General features: G+C 40.4%; 1 gene segment (V, D, J or C); it reads left to right on the forward strand.

Moving 5' to 3' along the window:
- The window catches only part of LOC122552336, a 955507-nt gene extending 944701 nt beyond the window's left edge, over window positions 1-10806 (forward strand). The window contains 1 exon segment of the V gene segment in view: window positions 10475-10806. Within this exon segment, the coding sequence occupies window positions 10475-10806 (332 nt within the window).
- The last annotated feature ends 4708 nt before the right edge of the window (window positions 10807-15514 follow it).

Below are 15514 nucleotides of genomic sequence, written 5' to 3' on the forward strand. Positions count from 1 at the left end.
CACTTTCTCCTGATGGGTTTCTTAGTGAGGTCGGCACAGGAAAGGACCATCACCTTATTGTTGAACGGGTAGGGCAGGCCAGGTAGGAAGGTCAGATGTCCTCCTCTGAAGGACAATACTGAACCATGTAACATACTTCAAAGCTTTGGTAGGTCTGTGAATATCGTTCATTATTCCAGCATTTTCATTTCATTCTCTTTTATTAATTGAAGCTACTATGGTAGGGACTGATTCTGGAACTTTACTCCAAACCTTTTGATTGCTTATTACATACTCATAATGCCTCCTCAACCACTTTATCAAACTGTCATGTTAGCTTCAATGATTTTTTATTGACTCATGGAACATGGTGGTTGCTTTTAGTTGTCCGTAGTTGTCCTTCAGCAGATGGCAGTAGGCTGCCTTTGTGAAATAACATGTTCCAAAATGGCCTGAGGAAGGGAATTCCAGACTTTGACCCAATTACAGTAAAGGATCGGTGGATATTTCCATGTCAGGATGCCATGTGTTTTAGAGAGGAGCTTACAGTGGTGCTGTTCCCATGTATCTGCTGCTCCTGTCCTTCGAGATGCAAGTGGTAGTGGGAAGGTACTGTCTAAGGAAGTGGCTAAGTTACTGCAGTGTAGTATTTTAGATAGTGCATATGACAGGTACTAAGAATCAGATTTGGAGGCAATGGACGCTTGTGGATGTGCTACTGATCAAGTGGGATGCTTTGTCCTGGACAATGCCAAGCTTCTTGAGTGCAGTTGAAGCTGCTCCTATCCAGTCAAGGGGCGAGCTGTGCTATTAGTCTCCTGACCTCTGTCTCTTAGACAGTCAATTGGCTTTGCGAGTCAGGAGGGTGAGTTACTCGCTGCAGTATTCCTAGCCTCTGGCCTGCTCAGACAACCATTGTATTTATATGGAGTGTCCAGCTCAATTTCTAATGAACAATAAAACCCAGGGTGTTGATGGTGAGGGATTCAGTGAAGGTAACACTATTGAATGTCAAGGGGTTTTGGTTAGGTTGTCTCTTATTGTCAATGGTCATTGTCTCGCAGCTTTGTGGTGTGAATGCTATGTGCCACTTGTCAGCTCAAGTCTGGAAATTGTCCAGATTTTGTTGTGTTTGAATGTGGACTGAGGAGTCACAAAAAAGTGCTAGATTAATGCAGATTTCACTTCTGACCTTCTGTTGGGGGGAAGGTCATTGCTGAAGTAGCTGAACACGATTGTGCCAAGGACACTTTCTTCAGGAACTCCAACATAGATTTGCTTTGGCTGAGACGACTGCCCTCTAACAAGCAGAGCCATCTTTCAATGTGTGAGGTATGACTGCAGGCAGCAGGGAGGTTGTCACCTGATACCCATTGAATCCAGTTTTGCTAGGCTCCATAATATCACAGTCTGTCGAATGTGACGTTAATGTCAAGGGCTGTCACTCTCCCCTCATTTCTGGAAATCAGTTCTTTGTCCATGTTTAAATCAAGTCTGTAATTCAGACATGAGCTGAGTAGGCCTTGTGTAACCCACATTTACGCAGGTTATTGCTGAGCTAGTGCTGCTTGATAGCACCTTCCTACATCTAACTCATGATTGAGCATGGACTGTTGGGGCAGTAATTCGCCAGGGTGGCTTGACCTATTTTCTGTGCACAGGACGTGCCTGGCCTATTTTCCACATTGTCCATGCCAGTGTTTTAGCTGTACCGGGATTGCTTGGCTAGCACAAGTCATCAGTATTATTGCCAGAATTTTGTCAGGCTCCATCGCATTTGCAGTAACCCCTGCCCCCCTCTCCCCACCCCCCCCTCCCCCCAACGGTGTCTTGATTTCACATGGAGAGAGGCTAATTCCCTGCTGACTGGTATCTGTGATGTTGGTGATCTATGAAAGATGCCGAGATGGATCACACAATTGGCACTTCAGGCTGAAGATTGCTGTGAATGCTTCAGCCTTAACTTTTGTGCTGATGTGTTGTGCTCTCCAAAGCAGAGCAAGGAAATATCTGTGGAGCTTATTCCTTCAATGAGTTGTTTAATTATCAACTTTAATTCATGACTTGATGTGGCAGCACTGTGGGCTCAGACCCCTGTTTCCTGAATGGATGTTCTAGGCACAATTTCTCCAGACTATAACTCCAACCCCCACTCCATAATGTGGATATTCACAACAGAAGATTGTTTATCCTTTGTATTGTGTAGATTCCAACAATGCATCGTATATTCGCTTAAATTGTTAGTCTCGAAAATACTTTACTTCACAGACTTTAGGATATAATGTTCTAGTTTCAAATCTTCTCTCCGACAGGCAAGGCCATCGATGTCACGCTGGCCTTCCTCCTCACTAATTGCAAAACCAAACATTTTTCTCCACATCTTTGAACTTACTGATCAAAATTGCTACATTCTTGACTAGATCGTTCATATACGCTGCAAACAGCAAAGGATCCAGCACCAAGTCATATAGTAAGCCACTGAACACAAGATGTCTTCACAATGACTACCTTTGACCATTACCTTCTGCCAACAAATAAACCTTCGATGCATTTGCCAAACGGCACCAGATACCACGAACCCTTACCATATTAAAGGTGCAAGATCTAGTCAAAAACCTGATTGAAGTCAAGAAGCATTACATCCACTTTTTGCACCCGATGTTACATCTCATTGCCTCTCCGGAAAACAGAATCAACCACTTCCGATATGATATCACTTCCACCAAAGCCATGCTGCATTTTATTGCTTAAACCTTACAATTCCAACTTTTAATGAATGCTGTCTCTTAGATTTACTTATTAACTTCCCTCAAACTTTCTACTTTTAAACATAGGTTTATGAGTGAAACTACACATTGTCATTTAGCTCCTTTCACCCGATGATTACTTCTCTTATCTCTCTGACAGATAATTTACTCTAGCTGAAATAATCTTGTGACTCTTCTGTTTCATTCTGGGAAATGGGAATGGAATTGAATACAATGTTGAGACCAACAACAACCTGTTTGTTCTTAACACTGTCAGTGTGTGTTCACCCTCAGAGGCAGGAAGACTTTGTGCTGATTAATACGGAAAGTAGCGCCTGATGTATCATTCTCAGCTGGCACACAACTTCCTGTTTCCATGTGCCAGCAGCAAGCCACACATCTCACTTCTGATCAGAAAATAAACCCAGGGGATGCAATCTGGCGGAAACATCTGCCAATGTAGCCTATATCAGGACACAGAGTGTGAAGCGATCACATTGAAGTGACATTTGCAAATCGACCTTTCGATCGCTGTTTCACGGTCTGATTCCAGGACATCATTGGACGAGTCTCTCGACCATCTAACAAGCTCATTCGATTCACTAACGTCTGGGACATAACGACATGCACCTTGTCATGTCTTTGATCTTGTACTCTCTTTTCAGATTAATCTTCCCAGTTTTTGATTCTGTCTTCTGTATCCATCACCTTCCCAGCCGAATACATTCTGTTTGATCTATTTCCTAGATTTTGATCAACTAAACAAATAATACAGTTTTGTACAGACAGGTATGTTGGTGTGTCAGATTAACAGAATCAATATATGGAGAGATCACCTCGGCTGTATCTAACTCTGACCGACATTGAATTCAAATAAAGCACAGCACTGTATGGTTTCAAACTTTGCAAATCCTCTCTCTTTGAAAGAGCTTGTTCTAACGGTTAATTATTTTCCTGATTATTTCAGAAACTATGACTAAAAATCCCTATTTTTAACAAAGTTTCAAATATTATTAAAAGTTGCAGCCCTGGCATTTCCTGCAGTGAGCTTTGTGGTGTTTAAATGTTCTGGTCAAAATTTGCTTCAAGCAGAAGACTTAAACATTGGTTTCTCCGAGTTCTCAGCCATTGCCCTTGCAGTTCCACAATAACTGCAAGCGATTGATAAGCCCCAGAATTAACAGAATGTCCAGGCCCTGTACACATCCAAACGCCATGATGTCGGCCTCTAAGCCCTCCGTTTTTTCCTGTCACGCCAACCCAAGCAGTACATGCTCAACCTCAACTACATTTCCTTTCAATCCTCCCACTTCCTCCAAACCAAAGGAATAGCCATGGAAACCCAGCTATACCTGCCTCTTCGTCAGATATGTGGAACAGTCAATCTTCCACAGCTACACCGGTATCATTGCCCACCTTTACCACCGCTACATTGATGACTGTATCAACGCCACCTCATGCTACCACTAGGAGGTTGAACAGTTAATCAACTTTACTAAAGCCTTCCACACTGTCCTAAACTTCACAGGGACCATCTCGGACACCTCCCTCCCTTTCCTAGACCTCTCCACCTCTATCTCCAGTGACCGACTAAACATTTAATACAAGCCCACTGACTGCCACAGCTACCTGGGCTACACTCCTCCCACCCGACCTCCTGTAAAAATGCCATCCCTTATTGTCATTTCCTCTGCCTACACTGCACCTGCTCCCAGGAGGACCTGTTCCCAGATGACCTCCTTTTTCAAAGACTGCAATTTCCCCTCCCATGTGGTCGACGATGCCCTTGAACCCCATCCCTCCAATCGCAACAGGGAGCCCTCCTGGCCCTCATCTTCCACCGCACCAACCTCGCATACATCATATCATCCTCCGCTGCTTCCACCACCTGTAAACAGACCCCATCACTCGGGGTATATTTCCCTCCCTACCCCTATCTGCATTGGGGAGACACCATTCCCTCCACGACTCCCTCGTCAGGTCCATGCCCCTCCATCAGCCCACACCTCCCCCCTCACCTCCGACAAGGCCCCAAACGATCCCACCACATCCCAGAGAAATTTGTCTATACTTCCACAAATGTCATCCACTGTGTCTGTTCCACCTGCTGTGGTCTTCTATACATCAGGGAGACAGGACACGAACTTGCGGATCATTTCAGAGAACATCTCTGGGACACCCGTGCCAACCAACCCCACGGCCCCGTGGCTGACCACTTAACTCCCTCTCCCACTCCACCAAGAAAAGTCCGGTCATATTCTGTTCATTTCCAATGAATAAATACAAAATAACCGAGCCTGAATTTGGGATGCTATTAACAGGATTTATTTTGATCTAAGCACGAACAGATTATTTTGACATAACAGGTGGAGAGATTCACTTCCTGAAAAAGCAGCTCAAGTGAGAGAAACTGGCACCAAACCGAGTTTGGTCAATACTGAGGCAAAAATACAGCATACAGTCTTGAGTGAAATAAATAAAGAAACTATCTTAACACCGGAACAAGATAGAGCGTATTAAATATGAACAAAGGCACATGCATCTTAGGATATAATAGAAAAGTAATTTATAGTACATTGAAATGCAAACAGAGATGTGAATTTGTGTCTCGACATTCTTCCTAGCTAAATTAATCATTTCAGAAATGCCTTTGTTAAATTTCATGAATCATTCGTTGGTCCATTCCACGAACATTGCTAGGTCCTTGTTAAATTCTGAACCATCGCCTTCCAGGTTCACAGTGGTTGCGAGTTTCATGTTACAGCAAATTGTGAAGTTGTGCACTGTATGCCAATGTCTTAGTTAAAAATTTAAAGCAATCACAGCTCGAAACATTTACAAAATATCACGATGGATCTTCCTGGAATCCAAAAAATTGTCCCTTTGATCAATGATTTCTAAAATTTACTAACATATCTGTTGTGAAGGACGTTTTCAAATAACTTGAAGTGCAAATGGTTCACATCAGTCGGAATACAGTAACATTTCATGTGTTACCCCATACCAAAAGAAATCAAGCAATATTCACGAGTTGCTCTCAGCAAGTCTATGATGGACTGTTTTATCAAACAAAATCATTTCCAATGTTGTGAGGGCTTGTCTATCTTCTGTGCAATGGTCTGAATTTTGTGTCTGACTGCAGATGAAACTGGCTGATCTGGATAAAAGTACAGTTTGTGCCTTTCACGTTGTTAATGTATATTGCTGACTTTAGTTGAATAAAGTGATGTTGTCCCAGGCATCGTCTGGCACCATTAATTAGACCATTAATTTCCACATCACTAGCCAGACTATCAGGTGGGGTGTATTGATCTCATTGAAACGAATGCTTGGAATATTTCCGGTATGAATCATGTGAAGTGGAGCCTCTGAATGAGACATAGAACATAGAACAATACTGCACAGAACAGGCCCTTCGGCCGTCGATGTTGTGCCGAACATTTGTCCTAGCTTAAGCACCTATCCATGTACCTATCCAATTGCCACTTAAAGGTCACCAATGATTCTGACTCTGCCACTCCCACAGGCAGCGCATTCCATGCCCCCACCACTCTCTGGGTAAAGAACCTACCCCTGACATCTCCCCTCTACCTTCCACCCTCCACCTTAAATTTATGTCCCCTTGTAACACTCTGTTGTACCGGGGAAAAAGTCTCTGTCTATCTATTCCCCTGATCATCTTATAAACCTCTATCAAGTCACCCCTGTTTCTTCGCCTTTCCAATGAGAAAAGGCCTAGCACTCTCAACCTATCCTCGTACAACCTATTCTCCATTCCAGGCAACATCCTGGAGACAAAGTAGGAAAGATGAATTTCGAGTAGTAGGAGGTTTTTACGACAGAGCGAGATCACTTCACCCATCGCACCTGTATCACTTTATAGCATGTTGTCCATAACCGTGAGAGCACTGGAAACATTCAGGAACATTGTGTAGGGTCTAATCCAATATCAACATAGATATGATCTCCAATGCTGTAAATCCTGGCTTATGGGAAAAAAGTAGGGGAAGAACTGTATCAATATTCAAACAGTTGGTACAGCCCGGAGGAGCTAATAGGCCCATTTCTAAACCTTGTTCCTCAGGATATTTTGACTATTCTTGACTTAATATCATTGTAAACTGACATGAAAAAAATGCAGACATGCTCCCCAGAAATGCTGACAGCAACATACCTTTATTCAGCCAAGATCAGCAACATGAATTAAGAAAGTTTAAAAAAATCTTTCTTTTAACTGATTATTGACAACACGAATTTCACAAAGCGCAAAGTACAGAGGGGAAGGGTGGAGGGGTGGGGGTGGGCGATGTTCGCTATTCCCTGATGTCTGGTTGCGTTTGTGAGCAACAGATGAACCTGCGAACCATATTCAGGATGGTACTGCAGGTATTTCAGCAGATACTGTGTACACGGAATTCTCCCATAAATCAGCAATGACATGAACATTTTTTTTTTTTTGGTGTTTGAAACCAACTAAAATTGAACAATATGGTGGGAGAAGTTCCTTTCATTTCTTTGAACTAGTAACAAGGGACGCTCTTTGTGGACCTGGGGTGGCAGGACGATCTTTCACAGCAGAATGTGAGGGAACAGAATCATGTTGGAAATCCAGATAGATTGGAACTTGTTTCACTGGAGGGTGAGAGTTCGGGGAGGGGGGTGACCTCATATAAGTTTATAAAGCCATGAGTGGAAAGGTGAATGGCTCTAAATGACATGATTCATACTGGAAATGTACGAAGCTTTCGTTTCAAAAATATCACATATCAATAAAGTCCACCTGACCCTACGGCTAGTGATGTGGAAATTAATGGTCTAATTAATGGTGCCAGACGATGCCTGGGACAACATCACTTTATTCAACTACAGTCAGCAATATACATTAACAATGTGAAAGGCACAAACTGTACTTTTACCCACTTCAGCCAGTTTCATCTGCAGTCAGACACAACTTAAAATTCAGACCATTGCACAGAAGATAGACGAGCGCTCACAACATTGGAAATGATTTTGTTTGATAAAAGAATCCATTGTAGACTTCCTCAGAGCAATTCGTGTCAACAAACTTGTTTTTTTGTGTGTGTGGGGGGTAGCGCACGAAATGTTACTTTAATCCGATTGATGTGAACCATTTGCACTTAAGAAGTTGTTTGAAAACGTCTATCACAGTAGATACGCGAGTAAATTTTACAAATCATTGATCAAAGGGGACAATCTTTTTTGGATTCGAGGAAGATCCACAGTGATATTTTGTAAATGTTTGGAGCTGGGATTGTTTTCAATTTTTGACCCAGACATTGGTGTATTTCCCCTATGGTGGGGGATTTCATCAATAGGGAACATGTTTTTCCAATGAGAGGAGAAAAAATTTAAAAAATATATCAAAGACAACCTTTTACACAGAGAATGGTTTGTGTGTGGGATGATTGGGTGGTGGATACTTACAACCTTTAGAAGACATTTGGATCAGTAAATGAATATCAAATGTTTGGAAGGATATGGGCCAAGTACAGACAGGTGGGATTCATTTAGTTTGGGATTAGGACTGGCATGGACTGGTTGGACCAAGGGGTCTGTTTCCATGCTGTATCACTACATGACTCTCTGACTATTTATCAATTTTTCTCAATATTAAACAGTGTTGTAGTGATCCTTGAATGAACTGTTGATGTTAAGGTTGTGTCTGAGACTCTGCGAATATTTCCTTCAATGAGAGGAGTGACTAGTTCTCCAAGTTACACAACTGAAAATAAACTTTTCTCCAACATTGTTGCTGAGTCGATTTGTTTCTTCGGAGGTGGTGGTTATAGTTTGCAGTTGACTTTCCACCAACTGGTCAACAGTGAGACAAAATATCTCTGATCCACTACAGAAACTCCACCTGCTTCCAGTAAATGAAACTGGGAACTCAAGGACCTTTTCTGCAGTCAGCTTAATTGCTGCCAACTATTGTATCCGGCCGATTAAACGGAAAATGAATCAACTAAAATAAAGTCCTACCAAACAAACTATATTTTCCCATTTACTCACAATGGATACATTTCACTTGGCATTTCTCCCTTTAAAAGGAAAGTCACTGAATACAGCATTCACTGTATGACTATCAGAAAACAGGACATTGAATGCAGTGACGTTCTGGTTAGTTCAGTTTTTTTTATTGAGTATCTTTAAAGCTCCTGAATATGAAGTTAATGGATCCAAAATCCCACATTGCAGTAACATTTGTTATCATCTCAAAGTAAATTAACAAAATTGAATTGGTTCAAACTCACATCACTTGTTACACCATTCTCTGATTCATGTATCTCATTAAAACTGAGTGGGCCCTTTATACATGGTTAACACTGGTGTAGTGTAACAGCGAATTTTTGCTGATTTTTATGAGTTAACTGCCCTGTCAGAGCTATCAGTGAGCAGAGAAATGTACTGTTTATAACCTACATTCGTGGTAATTATTACTGTAATACTCTCTAATTTAACCAAATATTCCTGATGTACCCAGACTGTTACATGCAATGGTTTAGACGTTGAGGATTTAAAAAAAACTTCGGGACTGTCTTGTTCTAGTTCATTAGATGCTCTTTCAAAAGTTTACTTAGGTGTTATGTGTCACTGCGGACTCACATTTTGTTTCTCAGGCACACAGCTTTCCTTTACTGTGCATTTTAGTGTCGGAGCAATTTGGGAAAAAAAGATGCAGGGAGAGACATTCTGCAATGTAAGGAGGTGCTTCTAATCTCCGGGTCCAAACTGCTTAGTGACATACACTCACATTCTGAACATAATCACTTTAGACATGCTCCATATTAGGTTGCCGAAACTGAATTTAGAAACGCAGATTAGAAATGGTATGTTATTTTGTAATGTGAGAGAGACTTTGAGTGACAGCAAAAATAAAGTCATTCATTTTGTTGGCTAATAATATTATTGAAGTTCTTTTTAGCTTTATCTGCTTGTGGTGGAATGTGGGATTAAAGGGAGTTAACTTCTAATTGAATATTCTTAATATAATCACTTTGGACATGCTCTGTATTCAGTTGCCTAAATTGAATTTTGAAATGTTTAGTATGAATTACATGTTATTTTGTAGTGCGACAGAGACTTGCAGTATCCAGGGAAGAAAAGCTCAACTGTTTTATTAGCTAGTAATATGTTTGAACTTTAATTTTAGTTTTATCTGCTTATGAATGAATGTAGAAATAAAGGGAGTTAACTTCCAGTTGAATTTGTTTTTTTTTTAAACAAAATACATGCAACGACCATGTGAAACAGACCTAAAGCTACTCAAATTTACTTCAAAAGAAGCTATTCAGCAAAACAAATATCCCAAGATGTGTATGTGTCCATGTTTAAGCAGAACCTCATGGAAAGACATGATCCCATGTGTTCGGGCTGTGCAAACTGATACCAGGATCCAGTCTGAGCCTCCAGCAGGAAACCAACATGTGGAAGCTGTAAGCCTGCCCCTTCCAATGGCCATATAAATCCGGGGCACTGGACCGAAATTCAACTCTCCTGGGTCGGCTCTGTTTAGAAAGATCTTGACAGAACGGCTTCCCACAAGTTAACAGAATGATTGTGTCGACACTTTTTCTCAGTTTGTTGCTGACTTTCTTATCATGTGAGTGTTTGTTGTTCAAGTCTCTCTTTGTGACTGTCTCAATATTAGTCTACGGCAGGAATGTAAAAGACTCAGCCATCATTTCATCAGCATTAATGCTCATGGTTTATTTGTTTTCTTTTTAAAGGTGTCCAGTCGGGGGTTGTTTTGACCCAGCCAGAGGCAGAGACTGGCCGTCCCGCAGGCAGCCTGAAACTGACCTGTAAATCCAGCGGGTTCGATCTTAGCAGCTACGCCATGCACAGGGTCCGACAGGTTCCCGGACAGGGTCTGGAGTGGCTGCTGTACTACTATAGTTCATCCAGCAGTAACTATGCACCAGCGATTAAGGGTCGATTTACTGCGTCCAAAGACACTTCAAACAAAATTTTCGCGTTGGACATGGAGAACCTGAAGATCGAAGACACCGCCATCTTTTACTGTGCAGGAGAGCCAAACCAAACTCAACACAGAATCTGAGTTTCATTTAATTCAGAAATTAGTCACATGAAGAGAAAGTTTTTAAAAAGTCACTAAGAAAGTTCAAAGTTCTTACCTGAAGTCACTGTCACCGTGGTCCCTTGGCCCCAGTAGCCAAAGTTATATCACTGTGAGACACGTTGTGTCAAATACTATGACTGACCGTAAACTGTAAAATGCAGAGAATTTCTTCACTTTCTAGAAAGCAGTGATTCAGACTCCTCTAAAAATGATTTGGTGCATTATTTCAGGTTTTACTATTCATCGTATTTTGAAAGCTTGGAATACTTTTCCAGGTTTGGTCTGCATTTAACTTGACAATCAACACGAAGAAGGTAGAAACAAATTATACATTTGTACAAACTAGCACTACCAGATTGCGTTTAAATTGCATCTCACATTATTTCTCGCTCCTGCCATGGTAGAAATCACCAATTTGAGATTAACACTTGTCAGTGGTTATTGTATGAGGATGTCGCTGTGCACAACACTGTGACGCACTGTAGTATCACAATGATGTAGACCAGTACACCTATTCTCTGTTCTTTACTCCAGATCTCAGTTTTCATTTAAAAGAGCCATTTAGTACTGATCATGTTTAGAATGAATGCCATAGTTGACATACCAATTAGCAGTGATTTCCTGAGCTGTCAGATATATTAAAACTAACATTTTGTCCGAGCATTTAATTGATGGAAGTGTTAGCAGTACATATGACATGCCCAAAACATTGCCCCATTGTGTCACCAGTTTGCTAGTTTAAATGGTACATTTCCTCTTTTATAGTTTTGTAAGAGGCAGCCTGAGGTCTGCTTCAGATCGCAGTTGGTATAATTGCATTTAAAACTCGTACTGACCGTCAGTTTATGATGGAATTGACAAAATGTTCCCTCGAGCTGTTTTTGAACGGGTCCAATTGGTGTTTTCTTTCTGGTGAGGAGATTGACTCTCTGGATTACTTTCACTACCAATATTTGTGAAGTTCTTTTGTTTCTCATGAATCATTTCTGCATTTGTTAAACTTATACGACATATTTTTCTCTGCTTGATTGAAAACATAACATCCATTTGTAACAGTCTGAAAAACAACTTAAGGCAGAAACCCGCAAGTGTGAGAAATGAAAAAAAACGAGTTTTCAATGCATTGACTTTAAAAAAAAAACTCAGTTCTAATTATAAACTAATTGAATTTTGTTTTCAGTAACCCGCAAGTGTGAGAAATGAAAAAAACGAGTTTTCAATGCATTGACTTAAAAAAAAAAACTCAGTTCTAATTATAAACTAATTGAATTTTGTTTTCAGTAACCTCATTCAAAATAAAATTTGGGACCAAAATCTGAAACTGCAGAATTGATCAGATTATGCAATTGAAACTAACTTAAAATTATAATGTGGTAATATTTGTCCATTCAGTAATTTTGTTTTGACCATGAAGTAATTAATCAATATATACCTTCAACCGCTCCACTGTGTGCTGCACAAGATTGTCACGATCAAGAAGGGTGTACAGGTTGGAAATAAATTGAACTGTTGCCGGAAACTTTACAGCTTTAAGTGTTAAGTCCCCTCATAAACAAGGTTGCTGTTATGACTTGTTATTTCTATTCAATTTAATCATTAGTTTGCTTGATTCTGAGCAGCTTTGTTAGACTTCAATTTGTTTTTTTTTGTGAGGTTACATCATGTTCTTGGTTCTGTTGAAAATGTTTGCAGAGCTAGTTCTGCTGCAAACACACCGTATTATGATCTGGTGATCGTTGATCTGTTGAGGAGGGAATGTGCTTGGGTAACATTAAATGTATTATATTTGGGAAACCGTTTCCGGTTTCTACATTGTTGGTGACGTGAACCGCTCCAGGTTCACCATTCAATGCAATCAGCATGCGAGTTGAAATTTAATAAAGCCTATTATTAAGTCAAAGGCAAATCGCAAAGGTTTTAGAAATGAAGGGAAAACAGATACCTTCGGGCGCCATTTTTACTTAAAATAAATAATTAAGTATTTTTCTAATCCATGCTTTACAATCCAAATTCAGAACTCAACTATCTAGTTCAATCACAAGGTCTGTCTTTAAACAGTTTACAAGTCATAGATAAATATAAATAGAATTTCAAAAGCCTAATGTTCTAATATTTCTTCCTCTTGAGCAAAAATGCCATGACTGTGTTATAATTGATCAGGAAACACCTTTCAATTCCGCTGTACACTACATATATATTTTTCTGGCTGGAAAAGATCATTGGCAAAGACCATTTGGAAATTCTGCTCAATTCTATGAAGAACAGATCAGTTTCACTGCTTTGATCGGTTTCACACGTAACTTGAGTTAATTAATTGTTATGTCCCTGATTAAACTGGATTTGCAGGATAAAAATAAAACATTAACTGAATTATTTAATCTGCACAGTGCTTTAGGTGTTCCCAATCTGTGTATTTTAAATAAATAGTTACATTTGACTGCAAAATATCAACTGAAGAGTCATTCTTTAGGAAACAACTGCTATAGTGAATTATGTGTCCAAGGCCAAATTTCGAATTACTTAAAATAACCCACTCATGAACTCGCAGGGCAGCATGGTGTCTCAGTGGTTGGCACTGCTGCCTCACAGTGCCAGGGTCCCAAATTCGATTCCACCCTCGGGTGAATGCCTGTGTGGAGTTTGCACATTCTCCCTGTGTCTGCATGGGTTTCCTTCGGGCGCTCTGGTTTCCTACCACAGTCCAAAAGTTGTGCAGGTCAGGTGATTGTGAAATTTAGCACAGCCATAGTGTTCAGTGATGTGTAGGTTAGGGTGCATTAGTCGGGGTGAATATAAATTAGGGGGAATGGGTCTGGGTGGGCTACTTACTGTTCAGAGGGTCAGTGTGGAATTGTTGGGCCAAATGGCCTGTTTCTATACTGTAGGAACTCTATTCTTAAAACCATGGGAGTACTTGCTGCAAACGCAGAGCATTCATTTTACATCGATGTGTTCAGACGTATGCAGAGTTCACAAGTTTGCAGAAGACATGAACTAAAGGATAACAGAGCACATTGTTTATTCAGACACTGGAAAAAAGAGTAATATGTATTTTAATTAATATACTTGACCGATTTATTGCAATGTAGCGATCGGAAGGAATCTGCTCACATTAGTTAAGTGTGACAATCATTTAGATTAGATTTCCTGCAGTATGTATCGGGCCATTTGGCCCAACAAGTCCACACCGACCCTCTGAAGAGTAACCCAGCCAGACCCATTCCCCTACCCTATATTTACCCCTGACTAATGCACTTAACACTATGGACAATATAGCATGAGCAGTTCACCTGACATGCACATCTTTGGATTGTGGGAGGAAACATTCACAGACACAGGACACATTGTATAAACTTCATATAGGCAGTCACCCGAGGCTGGAACCGAGTCTGGGTACCTGGACCTGTGAGGCAGCAGTGCCCACATTTACTGAGACAACCGCTAAAGTGGGCAACTCCAGACAGAAGCATGTTTTCAATTCATACCTTTTTAAACATTTTCGTTCATTAAAAGCAGTTAACAAGAAAATGACCTTGCCCTAATTCCTTCAACAGAAATGCTTTCCACACTGGAATGCAGTATTGACTTTATGCAGTGCATGCAAAATCTCCACAGTTCAAGGAACGTTTTAAGAATATGTAAAAATAATTTAGAGAATAATCCATTTCCTCAGGATCTGTACTTTAATTGGCGATATTTCCCACCTCAATAATTTTGTTAAATACAATGACTTATTAAGTTTATGAACTCAGTGGTTATTTATGTTCTTGTGAACACATTCTCGTTCACATTAATCCACTAGTTAGTTCCTCTGATGAATGTTCAATTACAGTGAATATATTTGACGTGAGGAGTTGAGCAATGTATCCTCTAGGATTAAGTCTGTTGTACAGTTTGTTTCAGTGCTATCTCTGACTAACTTGTCAACGGTCCTGACCATTTGTAAATTGTCTAGTTCTGATACCTGAATCTCAAACAGTTCAATTTCATCTCGCGCTTCAAAACCACTTTTATCTGCCAGAAATACAATATGCGATTAGGTGCCTCAGAATTGAGAGCCCTGACTAAGTTGTTCCAATCAGAATGAACGTTTCAGGAACAAATGGCAGTTAGCAAGAGTTTTGAAATTGGTTGTTGGCAACAAAAGATATTTGATTGAGCGAGGCAGAGGGAAATATGCTGTATATTTTCTTTGTGCCCCAATTATGCAGGACGTGTTTCGTGGCACAATGTAGAATCAGAATTTTTTTGCATCTTATTATTTGAAAACCTATTATCAGCTTTTAATGTCACTGGCAAAGGTCATATTACACTTCAAAACATTTTAATATTTTTCAAACTAAGTAGACCGTCTGGTGCAGCAACATTCACAGGGGAAAGAGGAAGGGAGTTCTCGGGTGAAATCCAGTGACAGTGATTTGATGGCAATGCAATTCCGAGTTTTATTCCTCTGTAGTTTCCATAGAGTTTGAACAATTTGGAGCTGCTGTCAAAGTATTATTGGTAAATGTTGAAATGTTACTTTCATTGTACAAACATTCTGGAACAATCCCTGTTCCAATAAGAGTACCAATAAGAGGTCAAACACCTGAAAAGCTTTGTCCAAATGGGGTGATGATCTCTACAGTAAAAGCGCATCACTGGCCTCAACCATGCAAGAAGGGGAATTATTGTACCACACGGTCAG

The sequence above is a fragment of the Chiloscyllium plagiosum genome, chromosome 8, assembly GCF_004010195.1.
Source record: "Chiloscyllium plagiosum isolate BGI_BamShark_2017 chromosome 8, ASM401019v2, whole genome shotgun sequence".
Classification (NCBI taxonomy): Eukaryota; Metazoa; Chordata; class Chondrichthyes; order Orectolobiformes; family Hemiscylliidae; genus Chiloscyllium; species Chiloscyllium plagiosum.